At 35.8% G+C, this 18,308-nt stretch overlaps 2 protein-coding genes across 2 annotated transcripts; both read right to left on the bottom strand.

The window, feature by feature from the left end:
* Positions 1–3,080: 3,080 nt before the first annotated feature.
* Positions 3,081–11,767, bottom strand: LOC136217830 (cytochrome P450 736A117-like). The gene is made up of 5 exons (XM_066004502.1): positions 11,521–11,767; positions 4,632–5,009; positions 3,920–4,205; positions 3,255–3,733; positions 3,081–3,213 (listed from the first exon to the last, which is right to left on the bottom strand). Exons 1-5 carry the CDS (start codon positions 11,757–11,759, stop codon positions 3,081–3,083), a joined length of 1,515 nt encoding a protein of 504 aa, XP_065860574.1. The 5' UTR covers positions 11,760–11,767.
* A 2,793-nt stretch (positions 11,768–14,560) lies between these two features.
* LOC136229553 (cytochrome P450 736A117-like) lies at positions 14,561–16,409 on the bottom strand. The gene is made up of 2 exons (XM_066018423.1): positions 15,478–16,409; positions 14,561–15,390 (listed from the first exon to the last, which is right to left on the bottom strand). Exons 1-2 carry the CDS (start codon positions 16,375–16,377, stop codon positions 15,064–15,066), a joined length of 1,227 nt encoding a protein of 408 aa, XP_065874495.1. The 5' UTR covers positions 16,378–16,409; the 3' UTR covers positions 14,561–15,063.
* Between the last annotated feature and the right edge of the window lie 1,899 nt (positions 16,410–18,308).

Genomic DNA, 18,308 nt, shown 5'->3' on the forward strand with positions numbered 1-18,308 from the left:
GGAGATACCGAACCAGTGCTAGTTGGCTACACAGATGCAAATATGGCTGGTGATACAGACACAAGGAAGTCTACATCAGGGTACCTGATTACATTTGCAGGGGGAGCTGTGTCATGGCAGTCAAGATTACAAAAGTGTGTCGCACTTTCCATGACTGAAGCAGAATTCATTGCAGCAACGGAAGCGTGTAAAGAGCTATTATGGATGAAGAAGTTCTTTAACGAACTTGGCTTCCGTCAGGAAAAATATCAGTTATTTTGTGACAGTCAGAGTGCTATTCACCTTGGAAAGAATTCCTCTTTCCATTCCAGATCAAAACATATTGATGTGAGATATCATTGGATCAGGGATGTGCTAGAGATGAAGTTATTACAGCTTGAAAAGATCCATACCGATGAAAATGGATCAGACATGTTAACGAAAGTCTTACCAAGGGAGAAGTTCGAATACTGTCGAATGGCTGCAGGAATTACGATACCCTCATGTAATTGGGGGGGGGGGGGGGGAGAATTGTTAGTTTGAAGTCCCAATTAAATGAGGGATCATTTATGTAATTTGTATTAATTAGGGACTCTTTGATGTAATTTGTAAATATTAAAAAAAAAACAACATGTAATTAATGAAATTGGACCACCGAAATTTTAGGGTCCAATTATTGAAGTTGACCACCGAAATTTCGGTGGTCAACAGTGTGGCAAATTAATTGCCAAAGCAACAATTGTTGCTGACCTCTTTTCTCTCATTGGCTTATAAAAGCCAATGAGTTAGTATAATATATGGATTTGAGGGAATACAAAAGAAATCTAGAGAGTTGAGAGGTGAGCAAATTGAGAGTTCTCAATTTGAGTGAGGTACGGATCTTTAATTTGAGAGTTAGTGATTTGAGGGTAGTCTAATTATTTTCGGGGAGAGACAAAATAGTAAAGATAATTATTTTGAGGTTTTTCGGGAAACACCTGAGTGTTACTATTTTGGTTTTATCTCATTGTAACTCTAGAAAGTTTCTAGAGAACGCCCTCTTTGTACGCCTACTATTTTATAGTGGAAGAATTTACTTTCAACCTTGTTCGTGGACGCAGTCTATTAAATTATCGGTCTCATTTTTATTGATTATTTGCTCGTCAATTTTTTACGGAATAATTTTTCAGCGTTTATTCCCAACAATCTTGGCATGGTACTAGTTTTGGCAGATAATTTTCACTTCAATCTCAATTTCACCTCAATTTCAATTTATAGAATTAGTGAAGATCTATTTCTTGAGTTACGGACATTCCAAACATTAATTGTATCTAAGATATTTAATGTGTGACTAATATAATTATAAAAAAACCTGTTAAATTACTAAAAAGTAATCATGCCACATATAAGTTAATCACAAGTTTTTTTTTTTGTTAAAATACTTAAAATATTTACTGTTATTAATATAGTTGCAAATAACCAACCAAACATATACAAAGTTTCTTCTATTTATTGACAATTTGTTTGGAAGGTCTGATGTGACACTTAAATAACAATCAATCCAGTCTTTTTAAATTTTTTATAACGTAAGACTAAAATTGATCTTGTTTGGAAATGCTAGTTAAATTTATAACATTTCGTATGTTAAGATTAAATCTATACTTCCCTTACAACGTGTGGATTAAATTGAGCCGATATCCTAACTTTTGGGTAAAAGAATAGTTATTTGGAGCATCTCCAACAGCCTCTTAAATTGGCTCTTAAGTTAACATTTGAGGGAGAATGAAAATTCATCTCCAACAGCCTCTTAGTGGCTCCTCAAATCACTAATAACTTTTCCATCCTCTCTATTAATAGAGAGCCTCTCTCCACCTCTTAGTGCCTCCTAACTTCATTTTTTAATAATAATTTATTATTGATGTCTCTCTCCTCACACTATTGGTAATGTAACAATAAAGAATAATCTTAATAATAAAATAATAAATAAGGAGTGAATATAAAGAGCATTGTTGGAGATGATATATCTTAGCCACTCTTAAATCATTAAGAGTCAATTATTTATATTATTTTTAGAGAGCTCACTAAGAGTCTCTTGGAGATGCTCTTACATGGATGAAGGCCTTGATGCTAGTCTTATCAATAGAAAACCAGAAATATAAAAGAATAGCTACTATCTCCGCTTTAGCATACAACCCTTTAACTCTATTCATTCAAAAGCAAGCCATGATAGTCCCCAAATACCTGACTAATATACTAATTATATGTAGAAGGAGAATAGAATACACGTATAATTGCTGAAATGGATAGTGAGCAGAATCATGCAAATCATTTGAATGCCTCTTTTCAGGTTGTTGGAGGCACAAGTAAACTGATATTTCGGTTCTGATTCTTCACATGAGATTATAGAATTTTTTGGTGGGATGAGATTGGAGATAGTATTTTTTTTTGTTACAATATATAGGATCTAGTTGTATGTATCATTTTCTCTCTTAATCTGGTAAGTTTTAGAACTCTCCATTGAGTTTCCTACACAAAAGCACTCAGTAATGGTCTCAGAATTTCCTACACAGAACACTCCGTAATTGTGTTGAAATTTCCTACAAAAAACGTGTCAGTGATGGTGTTTGTAAGACCGAAGAATCACCGATTAAAATGGCCAGGAAACACTTACACATCACCGACACCAATTGCGCTAGTTTTATTTGAGACGCAACCGAAAATTTGCATCAACCGTTATCTAGGAACTCAACGCCGACACATCGGATTCAACCAGTGATGACGATCACTGACAAATTTATGATTATCATCAACGGATGTTTCTGTCGGTGATAACATTTTTTCTTGTATTGAGTAAACATGAATTGACCGAACTATGTAAATTACTATTGTATTTAGAGTTAGCTTATAATTTCCTTTTCGCATATCAAATTTGTTTAATCAATACCCGATTCAATCCAATTCACGAACGATAGAAAAAAAAAGAATTTTATTTATTTTATTTTCAAAGAAGATAATCTAAAATATATTAGAGATTTACTAATTAACATATGATTCACATTGATTTATTTTGGAAGATCATAAACTACACTTTTTATATAGAAAAACCAAATACAATAACCACGTTAGGAAGATGGATATGGAGTAGCAACCACAAGAAGAGGGAATTTTCTGTCGGCACTGATACCAGTGGTCTCAGTCATGTCTAAATCTTGTGGTGTTGCTACACCATGTAATTCCCAATCAAACTTGAGAATCCTGCAGGATTTTAGAATTTGAATTCCTTGGAACTCATTAACTTTGTCAAACCAAGCTCAACTATGCTCATTGCAAACTGAATCCCTGGACATATTCTCCTACCTGATCCAAATGGTATCAATTCAAAATATTGTCTTTTGAAATCTATACCACTATTCATGAATCTTTCTGGAAAAAATTCCTCTGCTCGATCCCATAATGCAGGATCTCTTCCTATTGCATAGGCATTGATAAACACTTGAGTTCCTGCTGAAATATTAAACCCTTTTACTTTCACATCTTGAGTTGAAACTCGAAGAATTAGTAATGGAAGCGGAGGATGCAAACGTAGAGCTTCTTTTATTACTGTTTTCAAGTAAGGAATTTTATCGAGATCATCTTCAGTTATCTCTGATTTGTTTTTAAGGATTTCTCTTATTTCATTTTGAAGTTTCTTCATTACCTCCGGATGCCTCAAAAGCTCTGTCATTACCCATTCCAAAGCAGAAACCGTAGTGTCTGTACCTCCATTAAAAACATCCTACAAAGAACACAATAAAATTTATCAGAATCTCTTTCTTTAAATTTGTTGCTAAATTAAGTTTTTATTTCTTTTTTCATGTACTCGAAGCTATAATGAACTTGCGGAATAATGTGTAAATTTAACCAATTGAGAAAGAATATATTTAGCATCCATGGTTCAATGAAGTTCAATATAGTTACTTACTAGGAGGATAGCCTTGATGCTAGTTTTATCAATAGGAAAACCAGCAATATTTTCTTTTTGAATCCAAAGCAAAACGTCAACGAAATCCTTATTTTTGGATTCAGCTTTCCAATTATCTTTAGCAAGATGTTGATCAACTACTTTGTCCAAGAACTCATCCATCTCTTTAGCTACTTTCTCAGCTTTAGCATACAAACCTTTAGCACTACTCACCCAACCAAGCCATGGAATAAAGTTCCCAACATCAAAAAACCCCAAAACATCCGCAGCCTCTCTTGTTAGATCTCTAAAGCTTTTTTGATGCAGCGGAAATAAACAGACTTTCGTTCTAAACACTTGCTCGCGCACGAACAAAGCTTAAAACCGTCAACTATCGTTGAATCGCGCACGACTAACGAAAATTGGAAGAGAGAGAATAAACTCTGAAATTCTTATTAATCAATAACTGCCTTACATAAGGTGGAGGTCGAGCCTTTATATAGGCTGATAAAATAAAAACCTAATCCGAAACCTAAAAGGAAAAGGAAAACAACAAAAATAAGAAAAGTGCGCTAAAACACAAAAAGGCCAATTTGAGGCCCTAAACGACCTCGGATGGCTAAAAAACACGTCCACCATGGGTCTATAGATTGCTAAATTCCAACAACCCGTTTTATCTTCAAAATCTCAGTTTCGGGTCCGCTTTCTCCAAATAGTTTAGGGCCCGCTCCACTTCATCATTTTTTCTCCGTACTTCTTCCCTAAAGCTACTCTAGACACTGTATCATTAGTAGTATTCGCGATAATTTTACTTAAATTGACCGGCGAAGAAGAAGATTTGATGTTGTCAATCATTAAATTTGTCTCTTCTTCCCTTACATCTTTATAGGATTTTACTCTTTTGTTACTTAACAGATTAACAACGGCTATGCTTTTCATCTGTCTCCAGTACTCCCCATATGGAGCACCGGCAATATCTTTCTGGTCATATGAAAGTATCTTGGAAAGTTTTGATTTAGGCCTGTCTGAGAAGATAATATCATGAGTTTTCATGATCTCACGAGCCATGTCTGCCGATGAGATAATAAGAGCTGGAACTCTACCCAGGTGATGATAAGTTTGCAATTAAATGAATTGCAAATGTGTTATATTGATTCTCAAACTAATTACAAATGAAATGAACTACAGATTTGTAACAGAGAGAAAAATAAACATATGAATGAAGGAGATGAGCTTTCTCCATGAAGCAGAAGAGCTGAGAAAGCAACGATATAAAAAGGGGAGCAGCACCACCAGCAGGAGTAACTGCCAAGAGAGAGAAGGTCTTTCTCAGATGATCTGGACCGTTGATTGAAAGGGGAAATAACAGAAGGCTGATGTGGCTAATTGTGATGAGATCAGTGAGCTGTAATTGGCTGGATGAATGTGTGAGGATTACGTAAGGTGAAAAGGGAAGGATAGTGACTGTAACTGTGGGTAAAAGGTTAAAAGGTGAAGAGGAGGTTTAAACGGCTAGTAACGGCTAGTTTCTGGAGAATTCATATGTTATTACCCCCCCTCAAGCTAAGCAAGGTAAGGATTAAACATGCTGAGCTTGGAAAGGAGATAGGTGAATTGCGGGCTATGTTGAGGTTTAGTGAAAAGGTCTGCGATTTGTAAGGCTGAGGGAATGGGCATTAAGCGTATGAGGCCAGATTGAACGCGTTCACGAATCACATGACAATCAATGTCAATGTGTTTTGTGCGCTCGTGAAAAACTGGGTTTTGGGCTATGTGCATTGCGGAAGTGTTGTCACAAAATAGTAGGGCTGATTTGGTGTGTGTGATGTTAAGATCTCTGAATAGATAAGACATCCATTGAAGCTCACATGAAACCGAAGCCATTGCTCTGTATTCGGCCTCAGAGGAGGACCTGGATACAGTGCTCTGTTTCTTGGAACGCCAGGACACAAGTGATGTTCTGATGAAGACTGCGTATCCTGTGATCGATCGCCTTATTTCTGGGCAGGTGGCCCAGTCAGAATCTGAGAAGGCTTGAATTTGTATCTGTGTGTTTGAATTAAAAAAGAGTCCAAGACCTGGTGATCCCTTGAGATATCGCAATACTCTGTAGGCTTTTGTTAAATCATCTGAAGTTGGTTTGCTGAGATGTTGAGAGAGGTTATTGACAATATGTGAAATCTCAGGTCTTGTGTGAGTAACATAGAGTAATTTGCCTATAAGTTGTCGATAGAAAGTTATGTCAGGCAAAGCAACATTAGTTGGTGATGAAATTGCATTAGGTGTGGATGGTGTGAGTGCTGGTTTGCAGCCCAAGAAGTTGTGCTCACTCAACAATTCGAGGATGTACTTTCTTTGGCACATATGAATACCTGTCTCACTTCTAGCAAACTCAAAACCCAAGAAAAACTGCAATGGGCCTAGGTCTTTGATGCTGAAACTTTTGTGTAGGTATGCCTTCATTTCTGCAATACTGGCTGCACTATTTCCTGCTATAATTACATCATCAACATATATCAATAATGTTGTAAAAACATTACCTTCTCTTTTGGTAAACAGTGAAGGATCAGAATGAGCTTGATTGTAGCCAGCTTGTTTGATAGCTGTGGTTAATTTCAGGTTCCATTGCCTGCCAGCTTGTCTCAGCCCGTAGAGAGACTTCCTGAGTCTGCAGACCTGCCTGGGACCTGTTGCTGGATAGTGACTGTAACTGTGGGTAAAAGGTTAAAAGGTGAAGAGGAGGTTTAAACGGCTAGTAACGGCTAGTTTCTGGAGAATTCATATGTTATTACCCCCCCTCAAGCTAAGCAAGGTAAGGATTAAACATGCTGAGCTTGGAAAGGAGATAGGTGAATTGCGGGCTATGTTGAGGTTTAGTGAAAAGGTCTGCGATTTGTAAGGCTGAGGGAATGGGCATTAAGCGTATGAGGCCAGATTGAACGCGTTCACGAATCACATGACAATCAATGTCAATGTGTTTTGTGCGCTCGTGAAAAACTGGGTTTTGGGCTATGTGCATTGCGGAAGTGTTGTCACAAAATAGTAGGGCTGATTTGGTGTGTTTGATGTTAAGATCTCTGAATAGATAAGACATCCATTGAAGCTCACATGAAACCGAAGCCATTGCTCTGTATTCGGCCTCAGAGGAGGACCTGGATACAGTGCTCTGTTTCTTGGAACGCCAGGACACAAGTGATGTTCTGATGAAGACTGCGTATCCTGTGATCGATCGCCTTATTTCTGGGCAGGTGGCCCAGTCAGAATCTGAGAAGGCTTGAATTTGTATCTGTGTGTTTGAATTAAAAAAGAGTCCAAGACCTGGTGATCCCTTGAGATATCGCAATACTCTGTAGGCTTTTGTTAAATCATCTGAAGTTGGTTTGCTGAGATGTTGAGAGAGGTTATTGACAATATGTGAAATCTCAGGTCTTGTGTGAGTAACATAGAGTAATTTGCCTATAAGTTGTCGATAGAAAGTTATGTCAGGCAAAGCAACATTAGTTGGTGATGAAATTGCATTAGGTGTGGATGGTGTGAGTGCTGGTTTGCAGCCCAAGAAGTTGTGCTCACTCAACAATTCGAGGATGTACTTTCTTTGGCACATATGAATACCTGTCTCACTTCTAGCAAACTCAAAACCCAAGAAAAACTGCAATGGGCCTAGGTCTTTGATGCTGAAACTTTTGTGTAGGTATGCCTTCATTTCTGCAATACTGGCTGCACTATTTCCTGCTATAATTACATCATCAACATATATCAATAATGTTGTAAAAACATTACCTTCTCTTTTGGTAAACAGTGAAGGATCAGAATGAGCTTGATTGTAGCCAGCTTGTTTGATAGCTGTGGTTAATTTCAGGTTCCATTGCCTGCCAGCTTGTCTCAGCCCGTAGAGAGACTTCCTGAGTCTGCAGACCTGCCTGGGACCTGTTGCTTTCATTCCTGGAGGAAGGGCCATGTACACTTCTTCATCCAAATCCCCATGTAAGTATGCATTGTTAATATCTAATTGCTCAACTTCCCATTTATAAATGGCTGCTATAGCTAGCAACACCCTGATTGTTGTGAATTTTGCAACAGGAGCAAAAGTCTCCTTAAAATCCACTCCTTCTCTCTGAGTGAACCCTTTAGCCACTAACTGAGCCTTGTATTTGTCAATGCTGCCATCAGACTTGTACTTTATCCTGAACACCCATTTGCAACCTATGTATGAGTGACCTTCTGGCAGCTCTGTGATTTCCCAAGTTGAGTTTGATTCTAATGCCATCAACTCTTGATGCATTGCATCTTGCCACTTGGGATCCTTGGAAGCCTGAAAATGAGTTTTGGGTTCCTTTTGACAGGTTATTCCTATTGAAAAGGCTTGTTTTGGTGTTGACAGTTGGCTATAGGACAAATGTGCTGAAAGTGGATGTGGTGTGTTTGGTAGGACAGGTTGCTGGCTCTTAGTGAGTAAGGAGTTGTGATAATCTTGCAAATAATTTGGCATTTGTTTATTTCTAGAAGATTTTCTTACTGGGGGATCAGGTGAGGCAGTATTCTCTTCCTTTGTGAGAGTGGCATCATGGTCAAGCTCATTTTCAATGTGAGCAGTTGGAACCTCTATTGACTCCTCTGTGTCATCTAGCATTTCTTCCTCATCTTCTGGTATGAAGGAATGCAATGTATCTAGGTCTTCATCACTGCAATCACAAGTTCTAGACATAGTGTCAAAATTTTCCATAGGATAAACATTTTCTCGAAATACAACATTTCTGGACACAAATATTTTGTGAGTAGCCAAATCCATTAGCTTGTATCCCTTCACTCCTGTTTGATATCCAATGAAAACACATTTCAGTGCCCTGTCACTTAACTTGGTTTTGTTCCTGTCAAGTGTTGATGCATATGCCAAGCATCCAAACACTTTTAAATTTGTAAGGTCTGGCTCTTTGTTGTACAATTTGTGAAAGGGAGTCTGATTTTGTATAGCTGTGGAAGGTAGCCTATTTATCAAATGAACAGCATGTGAAACAGCAAATGGCCAGAATTGCTTTGGCATTTTGCTCTGTGTTAACAAGGCCCTGGTTATATTCATTATATCTTGGTGCTTCCTCTCCACCACACCATTCTGTGATGGTGTTTCAGGACATGTCTTTTGATGTATCATGCCATGTTGATTGTAGAAATCTGTCATTTCAAATTCAAGCCCATTATCAGACCTTATCACCTTGATTTACTTATCAAATTGTGTTTTCACATGTACACAAAACTGTTGCAGCAAGCACCTTATGTCAGACTTATGCCTCACTAAGGAAATCCAAACAAATCTGCTGTAATCATCAACAATAGTTAGGAAGTAATTTTGTTCTGTAAATGATTCTTTTATAGGCCCCCAAATGTCAACATGTATTATATCAAATGTGGCTACAGAGTTAGTTGCACTTAATGTGAATGGCAACTTCCTTTGCTTTGCTAATTGACATGTATCACAGGGATTAGGGTGACTAGAATCAAAATTACAAAATGGAAATAACACTTCTAACTTCTGCATTCTTTGTTTTGAAGGGTGACCAAGCCTCCTATGCCATAAGGATGGGTCAATAGTTGATACCGCAAGCACTTTTTGCTCTTCTTTCAATCTGTCCTGAACCAGGTAATACAAGCCTCCTTGCTCTTTAGCATAGCCAATCTCCTCCTGTCTCATACGATCCTGAATAATACAGCACTCACCAGTCACAATGATGCATAAATTTCCATTTTGAGTCAACTTACTAGTGGATATCAAGTTGTACTTAAACAATGGTACATACAACACTTTGCTCAAAACCAAATTTGGTTGAACAATAACTGTACCAATGTAAGGTACCCCCACTGTATCTCCATTAGGTAACTGCACATTATGTCCTTCTACACGTTCGTATGATGAAAACAATTTTAAATCACAAGCAACATGATCTGTTGCCCCTGTGTCTATTATCCATGTGTGTTGTGGCAATTTTCCTAATGCAGTGTTTAGAATTATACCAGAGTAATTGACTTGAGTGTTGATGCTTGCCACATTGCTGCTCTTTGATGAAGAGCTGCTGGATGGCTGTGATTGTGGAATCAGCTGCATCAGTTGTTGATACTGATCCTTAGTTAGGATGTATTGTTGTTGCTCTTGCTTGTGTACAACAGACCCACAATCATCATCACTGTCATTTGCATAGCCATCATTTGCCCCAGTATTAGCTGCATAGTTGACCCTAGTGTTTGGCTTGTTTGAATTCTTGTGTCTGTATGGGTAATTTGGAGGGTATCCGTGTTTCTTATAGCAAATTTCCTCTGTGTGCCCTGATCCGTCACAGTATGTACAGGTTGGAGAGTTTCTGTTCTTCTTTTTGAATTTGTTTGAGGGTTTATGTTGAAAGTTTGGCTGAAAATTAACAGATCCTGCAAAAGGTGCATTGTCTGTGGTAATGGGTTGCTTGGCAGTGATACTGATCTGCCTTTCATGCTGGATTGTTAGTGCAAATACACGATTCATTGCTGGCAAAGGCTCTATGAGAAAGATTTGTGAACTGACTATAGCAAATTTTTCATTTAGGCCTTGGAGGAAGGTAATTACCTGATCTGCTTCATGTTGATCCCTTATGGTTTTGATAACACCGCAGCTGCATACTGGATCACAACTGCACTTGGGTAAGGGCCTCAGATTCCTATATTCATCATATAGAACCTTCAGATTGGTGAAATACTCTGTAACTCCCATGTTTCCCTGCCTGAAGCTATGAATTTCTTTCTTTAACTCTGCAATCCTCAATGAATCACTCTGGGCGAAACGATCCTTAAGATCTGTCCAGATATCATAAGCATTGTCAATATAAACTATTGACTGAGCAATCTGCTCCGAAACTGCACGTTGTATCCATGATACAACCATAGTATTGCATCTCTGCCAAGTATGATAGATCTCATCATCTTTCGCCGGAGCTTCAATCGTTCCGTCAACGAACGAGAACTTGTTCTTTGACATGAGGGCTAACTTCATCACCCTCGACCATTGATGGTAATTTAACCCAGTGAGAGTCTGAGATACTAGCGTTAACGCCGGTGACTCATTTGCCGGGAGGAAGTACGGACTCCTCGGCATATCCTCTGGCTTAAGAACTCTTGCCATTTTGATTAATTATGCGGAATTATCGCTCTGATACCATGATAAGTTTGCAATTAAATGAATTGCAAATGTGTTATATTGATTCTCAAACTAATTACAAATGAAATGAACTACAGATTTGTAACAGAGAGAAAAATAAACATATGAATGAAGGAGATGAGCTTTCTCCATGAAGCAGAAGAGCTGAGAAAGCAACGATATAAAAAGGGGAGCAGCACCGCCAGCAGGAGTAACTGCCAAGAGAGAGAAGGTCTTTCTCAGATGATCTGGACCGTTGATTGAAAGGGGAAATAACAGAAGGCTGATGTGGCTAATTGTGATGAGATCATTGAGCTGTAATTGGCTGGATGAATGTGTGAGGATTACGTAAGGTGAAAAGGGAAGGATAGTGACTGTAACTGTGGGTAAAAGGTTAAAAGGTGAAGAGGAGGTTTAAACGGCTAGTAACGGCTAGTTTCTGGAGAATTCATATGTTATTAGGTGAAGCAACATGATGGGGCCATAGATTTCAGCCAATTTTTTAAGAGAACGATGAGGAAACAAGCCAAGTTGGTGGAAATTTCCTATGATCGGAAAGGTAGGTGGAGAAGGCGGTGCTACACCGGACTTCTTGATGCTAAATGAAGACCATTTCAGCAGGATGAGTAAGAAAGATAAAGCTAAGAAGATGGTTATAGTGAAGTAGGAAGAGGTTAAATGTTCTGATAAGCTTAAACTCAACATTTCTCTTCTGTTTTTTTTTGGCTATGCTAGTGTGTGAGAAGTGGTCAGTTTTTATAGATACATTACACTGCAAAGTTCTTAGGAAAAGGATCTTCTTAGATTCTCACAAAAATAAAAATGTTGATCTTTTTAGTTTTGTTGTAGTCGTGTTATTATGTTTTTCTTCTTTTTCACTGAAATTTAGAAATACGTAATAGATAAAACTCTATGATCAAAATGCGTGAAGCCAAGTGACTCTATGTTTTAGTGTTTCATTTTAATTCTATGTTTTAAAATTTCAAAATGACCTCTGGTTTAACTCATTTCTTATCAAGATAATAATACAAAGCTTGAGTTCTTAACTAATCAAACTATTAATTTGTGCTTTTAGTTCAAATGGTTTATTGATATGATATTAGAGCATCATAGATGAAGTGATCAATGGTTCGAATTCTGACAATTTTATTTGCAAATTAAATTTCAAAACATGATAAGATGGGTACGTGCATGCTTCAAGCTCGGAAAACATTCAAGTGTGGGTTGTGTCACAAATTATAACAAAAAATATTCTTGGATCTTAATTATTAGTTTAAACTTTTGATTAAATTGATTTCATGATATTGCTAATGCGGCTTGCAGGTGGAGAAGCATGTCCACTAGATGAGTAATGCCTGACTCTGAAGCACTACTCCTTCCTCATATGAAATCCTGATTTGCAGGAAATCTCCAAATACTATAAGAAAAATCACTGTCACCGATGGAATAAACCGATACAATATAATTTGTTGAAAATACTGAGAGAACACAATATATATTTTCCATCAGTGATCACCAATACATTTTTCTATGCAATTGATCAATAAATGTTGGTCGTTAAGAACTGATAATTAAAGAAGAGACAAACATGAGAACTTCTACTGTCGACCAGGTGCAATGGACCCAACCAATTGAAAAAGAGAATCATGCTACCCTATTGGGATATGATTGGTGTAAGAAAAGGAAGTACATAATTATCATGTTTCTACGGGCAAGGTCCAATTGGACGGGAACCATAGTAGAATTTCTCGACAAACTGAGGAGGATAATTGATCTTCTTATTGAATGCCTAATTAAGGAGTAAACATCAACTATAAATAAATAACTATTACATGAACTTCCAACGAGAAAGAAACAACCATGTGCAGAAAGAAGCCTAAAAAAATGGAACATCTATAAATATTTAAACAGGAAACTATCCCTCAAAACTAGGGATTTTATTGATTAAGTAAGAACCTAACATTTCTTTCCTTAAACTGAATGCCTTGAAGCATCAGTTTATACCAGATTCAAAGCACACTCGTAATGATGTTCTCGTCTTTATAAAGATACATTGCTTCATTGACTTGGTCATTACATCAGCCAATTGATCTTGTGAGCTGCAATATTTCAACTTAATAATACTTGCTTTTGTAAGCTCTCGAAGAAAATGGAAACATGATTTTTTTTATAACTTAATTGTAAACTGCTATCACAATGAATAATAGTTGTTTTTCGTTGATGTATACCAAGTTTGTCTAACACTCTTCTCATCCATATCGCTTGGCAAGCACATGAAGATGCATCAATGGATTAAGCCCCGGTAGCGTAGTGGACAAACTGACAACAAATTGCTTCTTTGATAGAATGCCAAAATCAAGTGTCCGCTTCACATATCTCAACACTCCCTTTGTTGCAAAAACATGAAGTTTAGTAGGATTCTCCATGCACTTGCTAATAAGACTCACTACAAACATTATATTGGACCGACTGACTGTGAGGTATATTAGATGACAAAGCACTTGCTTGAAATAGGTCTTGTCGACCTTGATACCCCTTTCATCCTTGCTGAGTTATAACCCAGAACAATCAGATTGAGAACTGAATTGCTTTTCTCCATTTGACATCGTTTCAGCACCTCAAAACACATTTCTTTTGGCTAATGAACACACCATATGATTTCTCTAAAACTTCCAGACTGAGAAAATATCTCATCTTGCCAAGATCAATCATCTCAAGTTCACCCTTATAGAGTTTTTAAACTCAAAAACCATCACATTATCTATTCAAGTGACAATAAGATCATTAGGATAATTAAAATTTTACATGCTAGTCCAAATTTGATGAAGAGCATGTGCTCATAGTCGCCTTTCTCAAATCCTTCTTTCATAAACTAAGCTTCAATACGAATATATATATATATATATATATATATATATATATATATATATATATATATATATATATATGAGTTTCTTTTAATCCAAATAAATTGATAAAAAATAAAATATAATAATAATTTTGAAAATAATTCACAATTATCGATGAAATTATCGACGAAATATTTGTGTATATTATTTAAATAAATATTTTGAAAAATAGATCACCAGCATATATGAGTCAATGATGTTATAGAATGTCCGACCAAAAGACAACAACTACACCTACCCAAAACTCTCATCAAACTTATCTCAGTGATATCCTTGAAACATCGGATTCCGTCAGGGATGATGATCATCGACACATTTATCACGACGAATGTTTCTGTCGGTAATAGCATTTTTTCTTGTAGTGGGTAAACATGAATTGGCTGAACTACTTAAATTAATACTGTGTTTTGAGTTAGCTTGTAATTTCATTTCCGCATATCAAATTTTGTTAATCAATACTGGATCCAATCTAATTCCTAACACTACGAGAGAAAAAAAGCAATTTATTTCTTCCATTTAAAAGAAGATGATCTAAAATATATTAAGGATTTACTTAACATATGATTAACAATGGTTTACTTTTGAAATACGCCATAGCAAATAAGTTTTTAAAGTCTAAAGTGCAGATTTTCAATTTTCTTAAATTACAGGAACATGACTCAAAACATTTTGAATTAGTATTCAAGTGTTTTGGTTTCCAATGCGGATATGAAAAAGCTAAAATTAAAGTTTCCTTACAATAATAATAGAAAGGATCATAAAATACACTTTTTATATAGAAAAAAGAAATACAGTAACCATATTAATTAGGAAGATGGATATGGAGTAGCAACCACAAGAAGAGGGAATTTTTTGTTGGAATTGACACCGATACCAGTGTTCTCAGTCATGTCTAAATCTTGTGGTGTTGCTACACCATGTAATTCCCAATCAAACTTGTGCATTAACTTTGCCAAACCAAGCTCAACTGTGCCCATTGTAAACTGAATCGCTGGACATATTCTCCTACCTGATCCAAATGGTATCAATTCAAAATTTTGTCCTTTCAAATCTATACTACTATTCATGAATCTTTCTGGCAAAAACTCCTGAGCTCGATCCTATAATGCAGGATCTCTTCCTATTGCATAAACATTGATAAACACTTGAGTTCCTGCTGCAATATTAAAGCCTTTTACTTTCACATCTTGGGTTGAAACTCGAGGAACTAGTAATGGGAGCGGAGGATGCAAACGTAGAGCTTCTTTTATCACTGCTTTTAAGTAAGGGAGTTTATGGAGATCATCTTCTATTATTTCTGATTTGTTTTTTGCGATTTCTCTTATTTCATTCTGAAGCTTCTTCATCGCCTCTGGATTCCGTAAGAGCTCTGCCATTACCCATTCCAAAGCAGAAACGGTAGTGTCTGTACCTGCATTAAAAACATCCTACCAAGAACACAATAAAATTTATCAAATCTCTTACTTTAAATTTGTTGCTAGTAATAACTTTTTGGTATAAGAATAGTTACTTACTTGGATGATGGCCTTGATGCTAGTTTTATCAATAGGAAAACCAGCAATATTTTCTTTTTGAATCCAAAGCAAAACGTCAACGAAATCCTTATTTCTGGATTCAGCTTTCCAATTATCTTTAGCAAGATGTTCATCAACTACTTTGTCCAAGAACTCATCCATATTTTTAGCTACTTTCTCAGCTTTAGCATACAGACCTTTAGCACTACTCACCCAACCAAGCCATGGAATAAAGTCCCCCACATCAAAAATCCCTAAAGCAGATGATAGATCTCTAAAGCGTCTTTCTCCGTACTTCTTCCCTAAAGCTACTCTACACACTATATCATTAGTAGTATTCGCCATGATTTTACTTAAATTGACAGGTGAAGAAGAAGATTTGATCTGCTCAATCATTAAATTTGCCTCTTCTTCCCTTACATTTTTATAGGATTGTACTCTTTTGTTACTTAACAGATGAACAACGGTGATGCTTTTCATCTGTCTCCAGTACTCACCGTATGGAGCAACGGCAATATCTTTCTGGTCATAAACAAGTATCTTGAGAAGTTTTGATTGAGGCCTGTCTGAGAAGATAATATCATGAGTTTTCATGATCTCACGAGCCATGTCTGCTGATGAGATAATAAGAGCTGGAACACTACCCAAATGAAGCAACATGATGGGGCCATAGATTTCAGCCAACTTTTGAAGAGAACGTTGAGGATGCAAGCTGAGTTGGTGGAGATTTCCTATGATCGGAAAGGTAGGTGGAGAAGGCGGTGCTAGACCGGACTTCTTGCCGCTAAATGAAGACCATTTCAGCAGAATGAGTAAGAAAGATAAAGCTAAGAAAAAGGATGTTATGGTTATTGTGAAGTAGGAAGAGGTTAAATGTTCTGGTAAGCTTAAACTCAACATTTCTCTTCTGTTTTGTTTTGCGTATGTTAGTCTGTGAGAAGTGGTCAGTTTTTATAGATACATTACACTGCAAGTTCATAGCATAAGGATCTCCATAGATTCTCACCCACACAAAAGAAGCAAAATAAAAATTGATTTTGACTATAATTAGAAGTACGTATTAGATGAAAAAGGTGTTAAATCTATGTTCTGTCTCATTTAAAACTGCAGCTTTTAAAGCTTCAAAATAACTTTCTATTCTTCTTCAATTTAATTCAATAATTTCTTTTTAAGATCTCTTTAAACTTGTTTAAAGTATCATGATTAAATCTTTAAATCTATAAAAACATTAATTTGTTTTAAAGACTTAAAATCATGAATTAAACTTTACTTTTTAAGTTTTGATTTTTTTTTTTTTTTTTTTTTACAAATTTAGACAAATTGCAATTTAGGTGACTTTAAACAAGTTCCTAGTACAATTATAAGCAAGTTCAGAGAGTCAATGAGTCATTTTAAACAACAGATAGCCAATATTATTTTAAGCAAATTCAGGAGGCTAAAGAAACACTGTGTAAGTTCAGGGGGGTCTTAAACAACGGAATGCTTTGGATGTATTAAGTCAAAAAGCTAGTATTGAGTCTTAAATTAACTCTATTTGTTAATTAAATTTCAACACGTGATAAAATGAATATATGTATATGCTTGAAGCTCAAATAACATTTGCACGGAAGGAAACGTCACATATCAGGTGAAGCAACATAATGGGGCCATAGATTTCAGCCAATTTTTCTATCTTAGTGTATGAGAAGTGGTCAGTTTTTATAGATACATTACATTGCAAGTTGTTAGGGTAAGGATCTCTTTAGGGTCTCACAAAAATAAAAATAAAAATTGATCTTTTTGGTTTTGTTGGTTTGGCTACTTGCTGTTTGGTGTTCTTGTTTGCTGTTTACCTTTAGAAAAGACTGATTTTGTACAACTACTTTTCAGCGGTAAAAGACAAACAAGAGGTGTTTAAGCAAATACCAAGAACTCTGTCTTTTAAACTGAAAAGGCAAACAAGAAGTGAAATGAGGTAAACAAACGCCCTCATAGTCGTGTATTATGTTTTTATTTTTTTCACTAGAATTAGAAATACCTAATAGATAAAAGTCAATGATGAAAATGCGTGAAGCCAAGTGAGTCTACGTGGTTACAACTTTCTAATTTTAGTGTTCCATTTTAACTCTAATACGTCTGTCTTGTGGACTTGATTTAAAAATGCAACTTTTTAGAATTTCAAAATGACCTCTTGTTTAACTGAATTAAGTAACTCACGTTTCTCATCAAGATAATAATAAAAAGCTAGTATTAGGCCTAACTATTAACTTAGGTTTTTAATTTAATTGGTTCATTGATATTATATTAAAATCTTTTAAAATAATGTTTATTTCAACTTTTTGGAAGAAGGTTTGGTTAGGTATTTATAACCATAACGTTTAGTATTTTCTCTGAAAACTGCAACGTTTTAGAGCTTTTCACGAAAAACTCAGTTTTTTAGCTTTTAATGAACATTGTTTGTAGTTATTTGTTACTGACAAAAATATCTTTCTTATTTTCATAAAATATGTTTCTTTTTAACTTTATTTCTATTTTTATAACATGATTACTGAAAGAATAAGATTTTGTTACGTTCAATGATTTTTTTTATTTAGATTTTTTTATATTTGTATAATACATTTTTTATTTTATAATTTATTTGTTGATTAATCTAAAATATTTTCATATTAGTCATTTAAAATACTAAAAGCAACAGTTTAATATAATTTTACCAAACACTAATAATTAAACAGCTAATAATAAACAACTAACAACAACCGCAAACAGCTAACAGGAACAGCAACAACTGAACCAAACGTGCCCTAAATCAGGTGATTGAAGGTTCAAATGGAACCATGTGCAATAAGAAGCCT

This window comes from Euphorbia lathyris, chromosome 1 (genome assembly GCF_963576675.1).
Source record: "Euphorbia lathyris chromosome 1, ddEupLath1.1, whole genome shotgun sequence".
In the NCBI taxonomy this organism is placed as follows: domain Eukaryota; kingdom Viridiplantae; phylum Streptophyta; class Magnoliopsida; order Malpighiales; family Euphorbiaceae; genus Euphorbia; species Euphorbia lathyris.

Bases quoted from the DNA above. Each gene is read 5' to 3' on its own strand.
- LOC136217830 (XM_066004502.1), bottom strand. From the start codon at position 11,759: ATGTTGAGTTTAAGCTTATCAGAACATTTAACCTCTTCCTACTTCACT. The intron at 5,010-11,520 runs TCACCTAATAAC...GCAAACTTATCA, and splicing joins TATGGCCCCATCATGTTGCT to TCACCTGGGTAGAGTTCCAG. The intron at 3,734-3,919 runs GTAAGTAACTAT...TGTTCTTTGTAG, and splicing joins GCATCAAGGCTATCCTCCTA to GATGTTTTTAATGGAGGTAC.
- LOC136229553 (XM_066018423.1), bottom strand. From the start codon at position 16,377: ATGTTGAGTTTAAGCTTACCAGAACATTTAACCTCTTCCTACTTCACA. The intron at 15,391-15,477 runs GTAAGTAACTAT...TGTTCTTGGTAG, and splicing joins GCATCAAGGCCATCATCCAA to GATGTTTTTAATGCAGGTAC.